This window comes from Carcharhinus amblyrhynchos, unplaced genomic scaffold (assembly GCF_965287045.1).
Source record: "Carcharhinus amblyrhynchos unplaced genomic scaffold, sCarAmb.v2.hapA scaffold_47, whole genome shotgun sequence".
NCBI classification, from domain to species: domain Eukaryota; kingdom Metazoa; phylum Chordata; class Chondrichthyes; order Carcharhiniformes; family Carcharhinidae; genus Carcharhinus; species Carcharhinus amblyrhynchos.
Window position 1 is genome coordinate 3,121,432 of NW_027649788.1, and position 17,013 is coordinate 3,138,444.

The window sequence follows — 17,013 nt, forward strand, 5'->3', positions numbered from 1 at the left end:
TCTCCACGTCCTTCTGGTAGTAAGGCGACCAGAACTGTACGCAGTACTCCAAATGCAGCCTAACCAACGTTCTATACAACTGCAACATTAGACTCCAGCTCTTATATTCTATACCCCTTCCTAAAAAAGCTAACATACCATCGGAAAGCTGTGCTGGTCAAGAACTATTTAATTTATCAATACATTGTGTGTAATAAATTTATATTTCTTTAAGCAACAAAAAGATTGTTAAAAGAAAACGTGAACCCATTACAGGCAAAACTGGAACATGTATGATTAGTAAAAAAGAAACGGTAAAGGAACTAAACAAATGGATTATGAGTCTTCTTGTGGAGAAAAATCCAAAAAAAAAACACTGAATATAGGATTGTAACGTGGCCACAATGGAAAGAATTCATTATTGGATTTAAAAAAGCACCCCAAGTGTCCCTTTGGACTTGCCATGTCCAAACATCTCACCACCCTTTTGTATATTTCCCCTTTATTGCTCATCATCCCAAAAATACATCTTCTCTCACTTTTCACATTAAATTCCATTTTCTATTGCTCTCTTGCACAAAATTGCTTAGTGGGCATCTGCTCAACATCAGTTGAGAATAATAGGTTGGAACTGTATCCTACACCCCAATGTTTGGGTAGTTCATATAATCGGTGACAGAACGGGCTCTAGCCCGTGAAACAGCAGAACGAACCTCCCTTCAGCCTGAACATCACTTTTAACCATTAAATTCTGAAACCACTGTTTCCTGACCTTTAAACAATTTGATATCCATCTTGTTACTGACCATTTTAACCACCATTTTTTTTCCCTCACAAGACTGTTGTGACAAATCGTGTTCAATGTCTTTTGGAATTTTATGCACACCTTACCCCAAAGAACCTTCCGTTATTTAATTTAAAAATATGCTCAAGCAATTTCGTTAACCTGATTGATCTTTCGAAAAGAAAAAAATCCCCGTTGGATGTCCATAATAAACTCGTATTTTACCAATTTTGTCTTGAGCGTTTGCTTCCAAGAGATTCCAAAACGCGAGCTTTTCCTACTGTGTCCATAGATGCTAACGTTATTGTTTGAGCCTCCTCTGAACAAGGACAGTGCAATTATGATTCCCCCGTCATCTGTCACCACCCCTGAGTCAAAAGAGCAGGTTAAATTATGGTCCATTTTCACGACAATTTCGACATTTACTTCCATCTGTTGGATTAATCTCATCCAACAAATTGCATGTTAGAATTAAATGTCAAGTCAGTTTTTCACGTACCAAATTGTTGTGATCAAATATTCCATTCTGGTATTACTTCAGGTTTAACATTTGAGGCAGAACATATTTTATTGGCCGTAGCTTTCAGCCAATAATGTGTGGAAATCTGTTTTCTATAATGCTGCTGGGTAACACAATAAGGTTGAATATCATTCTTTATGCCATTCAGTTTTATAAAGTTTGAAAGTTTATTTATTAATCACACGTAAGACTTACATTAACACTAGAATGAAGTTGCTGTGAAATTTCCTAGTAGCACAGCCTTCTTCAGGTCAATGCACCTAACCATCACATCTTGCAGAATGTTGGAGGAAACCAGAGCACCTGGAGTGAACGCATGCATACATGGGGAGAACGTTCAAACAGACAGTGACCCAAGTCAGGAACCGAACCCGTGTCCCTGGTGCTGTGAAGCAGCAGTGCTACTATGCCACCCATGTAGTAGAAAAGCTGAAAATTCAAATCTATGCTACGAACTGGGCTAAAATAAATGCTAATGTTTCATCTGGAGCTGTAACTTGTACCTCCTTTATTATTGGCAAACCGCAGAATCAATGTGCAGGGAGAGTTCAACAACTTCTTCAGCTCCTCTCGGAATTGTCTCTGAGTCACTGCATAAATACACGTATTTGGACAGGAGCTCAAAAACTTCAACATTGTTCCAATTTCGGTGACGATATATTCAATATTTGAACGGTCACCCTGGTAAGAATTGATACTTACCAGTTTAGAAATTGCAAGGCCAATGACAGATGGCAACCACAAGAGCAGAAAGCTGCCCGACACAGTGAAGAGTAAGATGATGGTTTTCCTCCGCTTCTCTATCTCTGGATCAGACCCTTTCTCAGTTGTGTGATTCCCAAGTTTTTTTCGGGCTCTGCTGGCCACAATAATACGTCTGATCGTCAACGAATTGAAGAAGACAATTAAGGTAAAGGGAAGCCAAACAAGAGAAGATATGTGAAACCAGAAGAATGCAATGCTGAAAGGTGAAGATAAAAAATCCACACTTGGCTGACAACCCCACTGCACATTGTTAATCATTTGCTGATGCTCAAATCCAAAGAAATAAGGGATATCTTTTAAAAATATCAGAACAGAGAAAATTGTTATAACTACAACGACACTTCTCTTGGTGAAATGCTTGGCTTTGAACTTCCGGCTGCAGATAACCAGAAATCGATCAAATGTGAAGAAGACAGTAAACCAGACAGACAAATCAAGTGCGACGCCAGTCATGTAGAGCACAAACTTGCACACGGGAGTGAAGTGCAAAAATGAAAGTGTCAAATTATAACTGAATATATGATACATCATTACATTGATAATCATGACAAACAGATCTGCTGTCGCCATGGCTAACATGATTAAAGAGATGCGATCGGACAGACCACATTTTCCCCGGCAAAGAATCACAATGGTCACCAAGTTTGCTGAAAAAAGAAAAGAAAAGTGGATGTTTCTCCAGCATCTGGTTTATTGATACGTCGACTTAATTCATCCAAAAAGCTACAATACAATTTAGACAGCTAAGACAGTTTAAAAATCAACAATATGCAAAGGCTCACCAGGAACACCGAAAGCTGCAATAACTGGGTAGAAAATCTCTTTTGCCAACAAAATAACAGGTTTACCCATTTTGTGAGAATGGATGAATAATGTAATGTTTAAACTCTAATTGATATACTGTATTTATATCTACATCAATCCCCGAGGCAGTCAAAATGGTGAGTTCATCATTATCATTACTTACGGTGATGTAACAAATAAACTTGGGTAACGTGCCTATTTTTGAGCTTGTTGTGTTTAATTAAGAGGACACTTCAACGTGTTCCATGTGCATTAAAAAAACAGTGAAGAATTTCTTTAAAATTTTATTATTATGTTAGATAAAGAAGGAAAGTCAACCTTTTCATTGTAGTTAAAATTGCACATTTGTTTTGAGAAGGAAATACACTTCAGTCATAATATTTTTAGAAGTACCTCGTGAAGCATTGCAATATGAAAAGCGCAGCCAGTGCCACAAGAATCGAATTCTCTCCATATATCGTGATCAATCCTTGAGCGCATAAATAAAAAGAATATAGGAACATAGAAACAGGAGTAGGGCCATTCAGCCCAGCAAGCCTTTTGCTCATTTACAGTGAGATAACATAGAACAGAACAGCATGATACAGGCCCTTCAGCCCTCGATATTGTGCCGAGCTTTGTCTGAAATCAAGCTATCCCATTCCCTATCATTCTGGTGTGCTCCATGTGCCTATCCAATAACCAATTGAAAGTTGCTAAAGTGTCCGACTCCACTATCACAGCAGGCAGTGCATTCCACATCCCAACCACTGTCTGAGTAAAGATCCTACCTCGGGCATCCCTGCTATATCTCCCACCATGAACATTATAATTATGCCCCCTGGTAACAGCTACATCCACCAGAGGAAATAGTCTCTGAACACCCACTTTATCTATCCCCTTCATCATCTTATAAACCTCTATTAAGTCGCCCATCATCCTCCTCCATTCTAAACGGAAAAAAAAACTAACTCCCTCAATCTTTCCTCATAAGACCTACTCTCCAAACCAGGCAGCATCCTGTAAATCTCATCTGCTCTCTCTCCATTGCTTCCACACCCTTCTTATAGTGAGGTGACCAGAACTGCACAAAATATTCCAAATGTGGTCTCACCAAGGTCCTGTATAGTTGCAGCATAACCCCACAGCTCTTAAACTCAAACCCCCTGTTAATAAACGCTAACACACTATAGGCCTTCTTCAGGTCCTATCCAATTGAGTGGCAATGTTCAGAGATCTGTGGATATGAGCCCCAAGGGGTCTCTTCCTCCACATTCCTCAGAACCCTGCCGTTGACCCTGCAATCTGCGTTCAAACTTGTCCTACCAAAATGAATCACCTCACACTTATCAGTGTTAAACTCCATCTGCCATTTCTCGGCACAGCTTTGCATCCTATCAATGCCTTTTTGCAGCCGAGAACAGCCCTCCACCTCATCCACAATTCCACCAATATTGGTGTTACCAACAGATTCACTGGCCCACTCTTCAGCCCTGTCCTCCAAGTCATTGATAAAAGATCACAAATAGCAGAGGAATCCAGCGCTGATCCCTGTGGTACACCGCTGGTAACTGGTCTCCAGTCTGAACATTTTCTATCCACTACCGCTCTCTGTCTTCTATGAGATAGCTAGTTATTTACCCAATTGGTCAAATTTCCCTCTATCCCACACCTCCTTACTTTTCTCTTGAGTCTACCATGGGGAATCTTATCAAATGCCTTACTAAAATCCATGTATACAACATCAACTGCTCTACCTTCATCTACACACTTACTGACCTCCTTAAATAATTCAATCAAATTTGAGGCAAGACTTACCCTTCACAAATTCATGCTGAATATCCTGGATTAAGCTGCATCTTTCCAAATGGCCATAAATCCTTTCCTTCAGGATCTTTTCCATTAACTTACCGACTACTGAAGTAAGACTGACCAAGCTATAATTACCAGGGTCATTCCTATTTCCCCTCTTGAACAGAGGAATAACATTCACCACTCTCCAGGCCTCTGGCACTATCCCCATGGACACTGAGGACCTAAAGATCAAAGCCAAAGGCTCTGCAATTTCATCCCTTGCCTCCTAAAGGAACTTAAGATATACCCCAACTGGCCCAGCGGACTTATCAGCACTCAGGTTCTTTGAAATTGCTAATACATCTTCTCTCAGAACATCTACCTCCTCCAGCCTATCAACCTGCATCACACTCTCATCCTCAAAAACATGACCCCTCTCCTTGGTGAACACTGAAGGAAAGTATATCTCCTATCTCTTCTGACCTCATGCACAAGTTCCCACTACAATCCTTAACTGGTCCTAACCTCACCCTGGTCATTCTTTTATTTCTCACATCAGAGTAAAAAGCCTTGGTGTTTTCCTTGATCCTACCTGCCAAGAACTTCTTATGTCCCCCTTCTAGCTCTCCTAAGTCCTTTCTTTGAGCTCATTCCTTGCTACCTTGTAACCCTCCAGCAAACCAAATGAACCTTGCTTTTTTCATCCTTAAACACACTTCTTCTTTCCTCTTGACAAGAAATTCAACCTCTTTTGTGAACCATGATACCCTCACTCAGCCATTTCCTCCCTGCCTGACAGGGACAGATCTATCAAAGACACACAGTATTTGTTGAACTAGCTTGAACAAGTTCCACTTTTCATTTGTGTCTTTCCCTGACAGTTTCTGTTCCCATCTTATGCTCCCTAATTCTTGCCTAATGGCATCATAATTACCCTTCCCCCAATTATAAACCTTGCCCTGTCGTATGGCCCTATCCCTCTCCATTGCAATAGTGAAAGACAGAATTGTGGTCACTATCTCCAAAGTGCTCTCCCACAAACAAATCTAACACTTGGCCAGGTTCATTTCCCAATCCAATGTGGCCCCACTTCTTGTCAGCCTATCCACATATTGTATCAGGAAACCCACCTGCACACACTGTACAAAAACTGCCCCATCCAAACTATTCGACCTATAAAGGTTCCAATCAATATTTGGAGAGTTGAAGTCACCCATGATGACTACCATGTGACCTTCACACCTATCCATAATCTGCTTTACAATTTCTTCCTCCACATCTCTATTACTATTTGGGAGCCTATAGAAAACTCCTAACAGCGTGAGCGCTCTTTGCCTATTTCTAACTTCAGCCCATATTACCTCAGTAGGCAGATGCCCCTCAAACAATCTTTCTGCAGCCGTTAAACTATCCTTGATTAATAATACTATCCTTGATTAACAATATTACTCCTCTGCCTCTTTTACCACCTTCCCTACTCTTATTGAAACATCTATACCCCAGGATTTCCAACAACCATTCCCAACATTGTTCTAACCATGTCTCTGTAATGGTCACAACATCGTACTCCCAAGTACCAATCCACACTCCAGGTTCACCTACTTTATTCCAGATGCTCCTTGCATTGAAGTAGACGCACTTCAACACACCTTCCTGTCTGCCGGTACACTTCTGTGACCTTGATACCCTCCTCCGTACCTCACGACACTCAACACTGGCTTCTGGACTGATATGGCTCGTTTTCCCAACCCCCTGACAAATTAGTTTAAACACACCCCCTCCCTCCCGAAGAGCCATATTGAATTTCCCTCCCAGGATATTGGTGCCCCTCTGGTTCAGGTGCAAACAGTTCTGTTAGTACAGGTCCCCCACTTCCCCAGAATGTGCTCCAATTATCCATGTAACTGAAACCCTCCCTCCTACACCATCCTTGCAGCCACGTGTTTATCTGCACTCTCGCCCTGTTCCTCAACTTGATAGCAAGTGGCACTGGCAACAAACCCGAGATGACAACATGGTTTTTTTCCTGGCTCTCAGCTTCCATCCTAGCTCCCTAAATTCCTGTTTTAAATCCCTGTCTCTTCTCCTACAAATGTCGTTGGTACCGATGTGTATCACCAATTGTGGCTGCCCCCCCCCCACCCCCCCCAACTCCCTTCCTCCCCCTAAGGATCCTGAAAATATGGTCCTAGACGTCACAGACCCAGGCACCCTGGAGGCAACATACCATCCGTGAGTCTGTTTTGCTGTCACAGAACCTCCTATCTGCCCCTAAAACTATCGAGTCCCCCATAACTATTGCTTTCCTGCTCTCCCGACAGGGACCGACTCAGTGCTGGAGATCCAGTCTCCGTGGCTTACCACTGGTAGGTCGTTCCCCCCCAGCCCCATCCAAAGCAGCATACTTGTTGCTGAGGGGAACGACCACAAGGATCCCTGTATTGACTGCTCCTTCCCAGCGCCTCTCAGTGTCACCCATCTATCATCATTCTTCGGAGTAACTTCATCCCTGAAGTTTCTATCTATGATCACCTCTGCCTTGCGAATGATCCAAAGTTCATCCAACTCCCGCTCCAGTTCCCTAATGTGCTTTTTGAAGGACTGGAGATGGGTGCACTTCCCACAGGTGAAATCAGCAGGGACACTGACAGCACCCTTCACCTCAAACATTCTGCAGGAGGAACAATATTCAGCCAATGCTTATAAGAACATAAGAAATAGGAGCAGGAGTAGGCCATCTAGCCCTTCGAGCCTGCCCCGCCATTCAATAAGATCATGGCTGATCTGTCGTGGCTCAGTTCCACATTCCCGCCCTCTCCCCATAACCCTTAATCCCCTCTCTTATCAAAAACCCATCAACCCGCTTCTTAAAAATATTTAGTGAGGTAGCCTCCACCACTTCAACGGGCAGAGAATTCCAGAGATTCACCACCCTTTGAGTGAAGAAGTTCCTCCTCAACTCCGTTCTAAACCGCCCCCCCTTTATCTTGAGGCTGTGCCCCCTAGTTCTACTGTCCTTTCTGAGCGGGAAGAGTCTCTCCACCTCTATCCTATCCATCCCATTCATCATCTTATACGTCTCAATGAGATCTCCCCTCATTCTTCTAAACTCTAACGAGTACAAGCCTAGTTTATTCAGCCTCTCCTCATAGCTCAATCCCCTCAACTCCGGTATCAGCCTAGTAAACCTCCTCTGCACTCCCTCCAAGGCCAAAATATTCTTGCATAAGTGCGGCGACCAAAACTGCACACAGTACTCCAGCTGCGGCCTCACCAATGCCCTATACAACCGCAGCAAGACCTCCCTACTTTTATAGTCAATCCCCCTCGCTATGAAGGCCATGGTACATTTAATTCCACAAGGAATTGTTGGAGGCTGTTGTTTGTCATGTTCCACAGGAGACCATTCAGATTTTCATGCCAATCTCTTTTCCCAACCTCACTGTCATCTGTCGCAGACTTCCCGGGACCCGGCTGGTTCCGCTCCGATCCACTCCCTTCCCCTTGATTACTAGAAAAGGAGCTGGAAGAGAACAAGCTTGAAAAGTTAAATTTGAAGTGAATGGGAACACCCGCAGCATCTCTGCGGAAGTTAATTTCCGAGTTCTGAAGTGCCTGAAGTACAGCTGGTGTTTGACCATCACACGACGTGACCATGAGCTGGGGAATGAATCTGCTATCCTTAAAATAGGGTTTAATATAATTGAGGTTCACATTCTCCAGCAAAGAAACTGCTGACGATTTTGCTGTTACACACAGACAATTACATTGTTTAATACTGGTGTGATCTTCGAAAAGTACATCGGAGTAGTACAGTAATTCTTCATTGAATTCCACAATGGTGAGAGAGTTTGGAACTCGGAAACCCTCTTGGTGATTGATTTCATATTGAATCATTGAATACTCATTATTGCTGCCTGCACTCTGGTTGTTCTACAAATTGATTTGGGACCCTCTGTCTGGAAGTTACAATCACCTTCTCCTGACTTGAAGCACCTATGCCAGCTTTTCCACAAAGAGCAGGCACCTGGACCCTGTAGGAAGTATCAGCGTCAAGATTGTTCAATGTACATCTACAAACCGGACCTTCGTTTCTTTGCTCCGTCCATGAGTCCTGCTGACAATTCTGTTTCTGATATTTGATTAAGTAACATTCAATATTCACACCATCAGCGACCTGCGCTGGAGGGGCCCAGGTAATGGTTAGTGATGTTGGTTGAACTTTGGATACGGAAATGTCAGTCGGCGGAGCAGCAGGAAGAGTGAGGGTACAGGCAGTGGGATCGCTGAGCAAACCTACCCATGCCTTATAAATATAGACCGGCCTGAACTGGTACCGATGGTATGGTTGCAAACCAGACACAGTAAAGGTCTCACTACAATCCGCCGTGTTCTCCACAGACCAATCCTCATCTTGTTCACACCTATATTCTACCCTAAACATTAGCACCAGCTCAGCATTACCTACAGGGGCCTTGAGATGTAGCGTGACAGTTGAATCGCTTGTCCCGACAATCTGTGGAATCTCAGATTTTTGTGGTTTAAACGCCTTATTTACCAACATTCCCTGTTCATACAGGAAAATTGATGCCCCAGTGCAATTTTTATCATCTATTGAAGTTATTGCGATCTTGCAGCTCTCAGTGCACATATTTCCTCCACCAGACATGTTGGGTTTGGCGAATTTCAGGAACAATCTCGCCAATGTCCTCGTTTGTTGGGAGACTGAAATGACATCGAACCAATCCTCATTGGGCTGACGTGTCATCTTGCGTTGTGTGACCTGGCTCTTCTGAAGTTGGTGCGTCTTTCAAATAATTGCTTAAAACCTGTAGATATGTATCTTTATCATGCAGCGAAGTGAAGGTAAAACAGGCAACGTTTTCAACCATTGGATTCACCAAGAAACTGTCCAGCTGGCTCTTTGTCAGAATATCCACTCCTCCCAACATAGCCAGATATGCATTCACTGTGTTAATCTCCTTCTCTCTCTTCCCAATCCAAGTCGTCAGTGAATGGTTGCTGAATGGAGATCGCTCTTTCTTTGCCAATAGATCGGCCAGACTGCTTTCCCCCTGTCCTGTTCCACGGATGGCTGGCAGAATCTTTCCCAGATCTTTCTGAAATACAATTTTATATTTCATACACATCGCCTTGAAAGCTTGAATTTTTGTTTCTAACTCGGGGAATTCTTTGGCGGCTGTGCTCTTAATTAGATCATTGCATCTTATTTCTATGTCATGGAGCTGGTCCAGAAGCAGCTGAGAACGATTGACCAGGCCGATGCTGATCTCCCGCACTAGTTGGGCAGCTTTTGAATCTAGCTTCTTAAGAGGATACAACCATACCCTGAGAGGCACAGCATTCTCCCCGTTTTCGCCCAATAATTTGGGGAGTGATGTGTAAACACGGAAAGCATCTTCATAGCTCACCGGATTACTGTCGAGTAGAAAATCCCCATGAAATGTACAATTGAACTTCTCGACAATTTTCTTTTCATTATCCGATAGTTTCAAAGAACCCTTTCCCTTGATGCTGATGAGTGGGATTTTTTTAATCATCACCTCCAGATTGCCTTCAATTTCCTGCTTATTGTCGCTGGAAGAAAATTCTCGGTCGAAAATGAAGAAAGCCTGTGCGCCGTACATCACGGCCGTGACAACGTGAGTTGCTGAGCCCTGATCAAAGACATAGGGGTAAGTAATATTACTGGGTCCCAGTTGACTCATGGTTAACTGCTCAAAACGAGTTGTTGCTCGGTAGTTGAGGGTGACTCGTGCTTGCTGCTTCGATTTCTTGCTATCATTCAGATATTTGGCAGAGCCGCTCACTTCCACCAGACCCCCTAGAAAACTGGCCTTCAGTGAGGCTTCTACATCTAAACAGGACGCTTTCTCGTCCAAGGCGTCTGAACAGATTATGTTAAAGTTTGTGTTAGGTTTAGGCTGAATGTCGAGGTTCTTCTGGAGCTCATCCAAATCCCACAAGGTGACGCCTGAAACAATAGAAGAGAAAATAACAATAGAAATCTTACATTGGCTGTGAAGCATTACTAATGGACGGTACTATTGAATGGATTGTACTGAGTGAGTACTAAACTAGCCAGCAGATGACATTGAGAGGATTGTGTATTGAAAGTAGGCTCCTTCAGAGGGATTGATGAAGTATTAAAGGAACAGTGTTGAGGGTGTCATGCACTGGTCACTACTAGCAAAGGTATACACTGTCAGACCACAATAGTATTATGTTGCAATGTTGCGAGGTTGTACACTGGATTATTAAAATGTCAGGGAATAATACTTGGATGATAGGGTATAGGTAGATAGATAGGGTAGAGGTAGAGAGATTCTTCCTGCTTAGAAAGGATAGCAGGTCTAGAGGGCACAACCTCAAAATAAGGGTGGGCAGTTTAGATCAGAGTTGAGGAGGAACTTCTTCACTCAAAGGGTGGAGAGTCTCTGGAATTCTCTGCATGTTGAAGTGGTAGAGGCTACCTTGCTGAATATATTTAAGTCACGGGTGGATAGGTTTCTGATAGGGGAATTAAGGGTTATGGGGAGAAATTGTTTGATAGAGCAGACATAGCACGGTTTCGTTAAGGGGAAGTCGTGTCTGACGAATTTATTGGAGTTCTATGAGGATGTGTCTAGGGCGGTGGATAGAGGAGAGCCGGTGGATGTGGTGTTTCTTGATTTTCAGAAGGCGTTTGATAAGGTACCTCACAAGAGGTTATTACAGAAGGTCAGGGGGCATGGAGTTGGGGGTAGGGTGTTAGCATGGATAGGGGATTGGCTGTCAAACAGGAGGCAGAGAGTGGGGGTCAATGGGTGCTATTCGGATTGGCGGTTGGTGACTAGTGTAGTGCCCCAGGGGTCGGTGCTGGGGCCTCAGCTATTTACGATTTATATAGATGGTCTGGAGGAGGGAACCAAGTGTATGGTGTCGAAATTTGCTGATGACACCAAGATTGGTGGAATGGCAAATTGTGTGGAGGGTGTGGAGAGTCTGCAGAAGGATCTAGATAGGCTGGGCGAATGGGCCAGGAAATGGCAAATGGAATTTAATGTTGGCTAGTGTGAAGTTGTCCACTTTGGTAGGAATAATGGTAGGAAGGACTATTACTTACATGGTGAAAAACTGCAGCATGCGACGGTGCAGAGGGACCTCGGGGTCCTTGTGCATGAGTCGCAAAAACCCAGCCTGCAGGTGGTGCAGCAGGTGGTCAGGAAGGCAAATGGGATGCTGGCCTTCATAGCGAGGGGGATTGAATATAAAAGTAGGGAGGTCTTGCTGCAACTGTACAGGGCACCAGTGAGGCCGCAGCTGGAGTACTGTGTGCAGTTTTGGTTGCCGCACATATGCAAGGATATTTTGGCCTTGGAGGGAGTGCAGAGGAGGTTTACTAGGCTGATACCAGAGTTGAGGGGGTTGAACTATGAGGAGAGGCGGAAAAACTAGGCTTGTAATTGTTAGAGTATAGAAGAATGAGGGGAGATCTCATTGAGACATATAAGATGATGAATGGGATGGATAGGATAGAGGTGGAGAGGGTCTTCCCGCTCAAAAAGGACAATAGAACCAGAGGGCACAGCCTCAAGATAAAGGGGGGGCAGTTTAGAACAGAGTTGAGGAGGAACTTCTTCACTCAAAGGGTGGTGAATCTCTGGAATTCTCTGCCCGTTGAAGTGGTGGAGGCTGCCTCGCTAAATATATTTAAGACGCGGGTTGATAGGTTTTTGATAGGCAAGGGGATTAAGGGTTATGGGGAGAGGGCGGGAATGTGGGACTGAGACACGACAGATCAGCCATGATCTTATTGAATGGCGGGGCAGGCTCGAAGGGCTGGATGGCCTACTCCTGCTCCTATTTCTTATGTTCTTATGTTCTAAAGCAGGAAAGTGGAACTGATCCACTTCAGATCAGCCATGATCTTATTGAATGGCGGGGCAGGCTCAAAGGGCTAGATGGCCTACTCCTGCTCCTATTTCTTATGTTCTTATGTTCTAAAGCGGGAAAGTGGAATTGATCCACTTCAGATCAGCCATGATCTTATCGAATGGTGGGGCAGGCTCGAAGGGCTAGATGGCCTACTCCTGCTCCTGTTTTTTTATGTTCGTATGTTCTTATGATCTGAACTGGCTACTGTCAATAGTCAGAAGTGCAGCACTTGGAGTGAAATTATTGAGGGAGTGCAATTTTTCATTCTTGTGGATAACATTTCCTGGATGATAGTAACTGATATTTTTTAGTTTATTTATGTCTTCATAAATGATAAACATGTTCAAAGTGAGAAACAGTTACAGCTAAACAATCATGACACCAAATGGAAGTATCTCCCCAGATAACAGGATTGAAATTTCTGCTATTAGATGGGTAAGAGCAGATGGGTAAGCAGACACATAAAGGAAGACTTATAAAATACTGCAGCGGAATGAAGTACTTAAGACTGGGGATTGGTAAGTGAAGTAGATTATAGATTGATTTATTTCTAAAATCGAGTCTAATTTGTATTTAGCATTAAAACTAACTTTAACAGTTAATTGTAGTTTCCACAACCCCTGCCCCCTGCCAAATTTCCCCAATTTTCAGAGAGCAGTGATTGATTCAGTTTAATGGAATTTAAGTGATTAGAGATATAGGAGGTGCAGCAGGTACAAAAACAAATTGCACAAAGCTGACAGTTTAATAGTGCCTGCAACAAATGCATAACTCTGGAAACGTCCTAGGAGGTGCAGTGGGGATGGAGTCTGTCATGACATTTCTCAAAGTAAGAGCGACCCAAGAGATGGAGTGAAAGCAAATTATATGCAACAGCTAATACCCAGAGACAATAATTCAGTGAAAATTAATGGCTTAGTGAGATTTATATTTACTTTCTCTGAAACCTTAGGCATTACTTCAAACTGGTGTTGGAGTGGTTAAAGCACTGTATGAAATTTATGACATGTCTAGTTAAACGCCACAATATTATTATGGAAGATCTTTGACTGAAATTTCTAAAATAAGATCATAATTAATTAAGTGAAACATATTAAGGATGGCTGGCAGGTGATACGTTGCAGCCACAGCTTGCATTTTGAGAGAGTGTTATTCAGTGCTACACGATTTTGCAGTTAATGGAAATCAACTCAGAACTGATGGAATGCAGAATAAATAGTAGACAGTGCGATGCATCATGGAGTGGCAAAGCTACCTGAATACTTCGTTCCTGGAGCAGTTACAACCCTTATGTCATGTAAATCAGATTATTCTGTGGTACTGGAGAGTGCGGCTTCGTAGAATCATATATCTAGATTGAAAAATTAGAAATCGATAATCTCCAGGCCTTGCAATTGTTGGAGATGATTGGATTTCTTGCAGTTTACAGGATGAGAGAAGGACCCATAGGGAGAAGCAAACTGACCTCAGTACCATTGGCAGGGCTCTATTCAAGTATGGAAGTTACATTAAATGTAGCTGTGTTCGGGCACAGAAGTGTAATTGGGGGGATTGCTATTGTTTATTCTCTGCAAGAACAAATGAGTTGGCTGTGTTTGTCCGGTGTCAGCGTTAAAGGCTGGAAACGAAGCTGGGATGGGAAAAGACTCATCCAGTTTTTGCGGTCCACGTGACCATCAATAACATAAGTATAACTAATCAAGGGATACTACTGCTCGAATATGGGCAGCTTGGGAATAAATTAGAAGTCACGTTACATGGGTTACATGAGGTGAGCTGGCACGGTGAATACAGAACTGGCTCAGTCTTCAAAGACATGGGGTAGCAATGGAAGGGTGTGCCTCTGAATGCAGGATGTGACAGGTGGCGTTCCTCAGGAATCAGTGCTAGGACCTTTGCTGTATATAAATACTAGAAGAAAATGTAACAGGTTTGATTAGTAAGTTTGCAGATGACACAGCCTTTGGTGGATTTGCTGATAGCGATGAGGACCATCACAGGATACAGCAGGATATATAGATCAGTTGGACGTTTGGGTGGAGAGATGGCAGATGGCGTTTAATCCAGACAATTGTGATGTAATGTATTTTGGAAGGTCTAATACAGATAGGAAATATACAGTAAATGGCAGAACACAAGAGTATTGATAGGCAGAGGAATCTATGGGTGCAGGTACATAGGTCAATGAAAGTGGTAATGCAGGTGGAGAGGGTAGTCAAGAAGACATACGACATGCTTGTCTTCCTTGGCCGGAGCACTAAGTTCAAAAATCGGCAAGTCATGTTCCAGATTTACGGCATTTAGTTAGGTCGCACTTGGAATATAGTGTTCAATTCTGGTCGCCACATACCAGGAAGATGTGGAGGCTTTGGGCAGGGTACAACAATGTTATTGTCCAGGATATTGTCTGGTGTGGAAGTCATTAGCTATGAAGAGTGTTGGGCACACTTGGTATGTTGTCACTCGAATGATGGAGGTTGAGGTGTAACCTGATAGAAGTCTACAAAATTATGAGGAGCATTGACAGAGTGTATAGTCAGAAGATTTTTCTTTTCCCAGGGTGGAAGAATCAAATTCTAGGAGGCATGAATTATAAAGCAGATGTACGAGGGAACTTTTTACACCGAGGGTGGTGGGGGCATGGGGAGGTAGTGGAAGCAGATACACCAGTGAGTTATCAGGGTTGTCTGGACGAATACATGAATAGGATGGGAATAGAGAGATATGGTTCCTGGAAGGGTAGAGGGTTTTAGTTAGTCGGGCAACATGGTCGGTGGAGGTTTGGAGAGCCGAAGGGCCTATTCCTGTGCTGTAATTTTCTTTGTTTTTTGGCCTCCTTCTGCTGTGCCTGGAGTTTGTGAATTAGACAGACGGTTTATGTCTAGTTTGGGCAGGGGAATATACAAATTGTAGTGGTCTATTTAAATCATTTACGTCATATATGAAGGGGATTTGAGGAACGGTGATTATTGGGGAAAGGGAGTGATGGGGAGCAATGAGGACCAGCAGTACATTCCAGCGATGGACATTATAGGATTGAGGAGGCAAAATGTTGAAAGTAAACAATTATAAATGCAGCTGGAAATAGTCTTTAATCTGAGGTTGCATGACCTGGTTGATATTGGATGTTGTTCCCTCGAAGCTTGGAGCTGGAGCTATCTCCTTTACCCCCACCATCTCCCTAGATGTTCCTCGGCAGATAATTCCTTAATTTTATTCTGACTCATCTGATCAAAATGAGTGGTATGCTTTCCGCTCTCACAGAATCCATTTTCCTCGGGATACAGTGTCCATTTCATTGGTTCTACCTCAGCTGCTTACACACACCTACTTTCAATGGCTCCATTCTTCCCGAGATACGCGTAGCCCGATCCCACTGGCGCCATCCTGCCGGGCTATACTGATCTCACTGGCTCTATCCTTCCCAGGATAGCAAAGAAGAAAATATAAAGAGAAGGAGGCTCTTAGAGCCTGCTCCGCCATTCATTATGATCGTGGCTGATCAACCACTTCAATAGCCGGATCCCACCTTCCCCCCCCCCATATCCTTTAACCCCCTGTGCCCCAAGAGCAATATCTAACTGCTTCTTGAAAACATAATGTTTTGGCCTTAACTACTACATTTGGTAGCAAATTCCACGTGCTGACCTCTCCCTGGGTGAAGACTTTGTTCTCTTCATCTCTATCCTGAATGGTGTAACCTGTATCCTCAGACTGTGGCCCCTGTTTTATGCGTCCCCCTCAGCGGGAACATCATTCTTGTCTTTTCCCTGCCTAGTCCTGTTAGAATTGCATAGTTTTCTTTTGAGATTCCTCCTCATTCTTATGATTTGACTCAACATAACCCCACTGACACAATCTCCAGGCATATGTCAGACCTGCCATCCCAGCAATCAATCTGGTTGACCTTCTCTTCCCCACCACACCCCCGCCCCCCCACCCCTCCCCATAGTAAGGACATTCTTCCTCAGATATGGAGACTAATGGACACATTATTCCAGATGTGCCCTCACCAAGGCACTCTATAATTGCAGCAAGACACCCTTCTTCTGTGCTCGAATCCTTTTCGTAATGAAAGTCAACGTAACATTTGTCTTTTTTTACAGCCTGCTGCACTTACATGCTTACCTTTAGTGACTGCTGGACAAGGACATACAAGTTTCGTTGTATGATCCCCTTTCCTAATGCCCATTCTGCCTTTCCGTTTTTGCTTTGAAACTAGATCACTTCACATTTATCCAAATTGTACTGCATCGCTCATTAATTTGCCCAATAATTTAACTTGTCCAAATTGTATTGCACCCTTGACATAACTCACCCTCTCAGTTTTATCCATCTCAAAACACTACCTCCAATTCCATGCACTTTAATTTTACACGCTTATGTGGGATTTTGTTGAAAGCCTTCTGAAAGTATAATAAACCACATTGTTGCCTCATCCTTATTAACT

At 43.3% G+C, this 17,013-nt stretch overlaps 1 protein-coding gene across 1 annotated transcript; it reads right to left on the reverse strand.

Annotated features, from left to right (window-relative positions):
• Positions 1-1,763: 1,763 nt before the first annotated feature.
• Positions 1,764-10,675, reverse strand: LOC145337368 (uncharacterized). The gene is given in 4 exon segments (XM_080182160.1): positions 1,764-2,695; positions 8,069-8,371; positions 8,712-9,408; positions 9,410-10,675. Coding segments are annotated over 4 exon segments (3,198 nt in total).
• Positions 10,676-17,013: the final 6,338 nt, after the last annotated feature.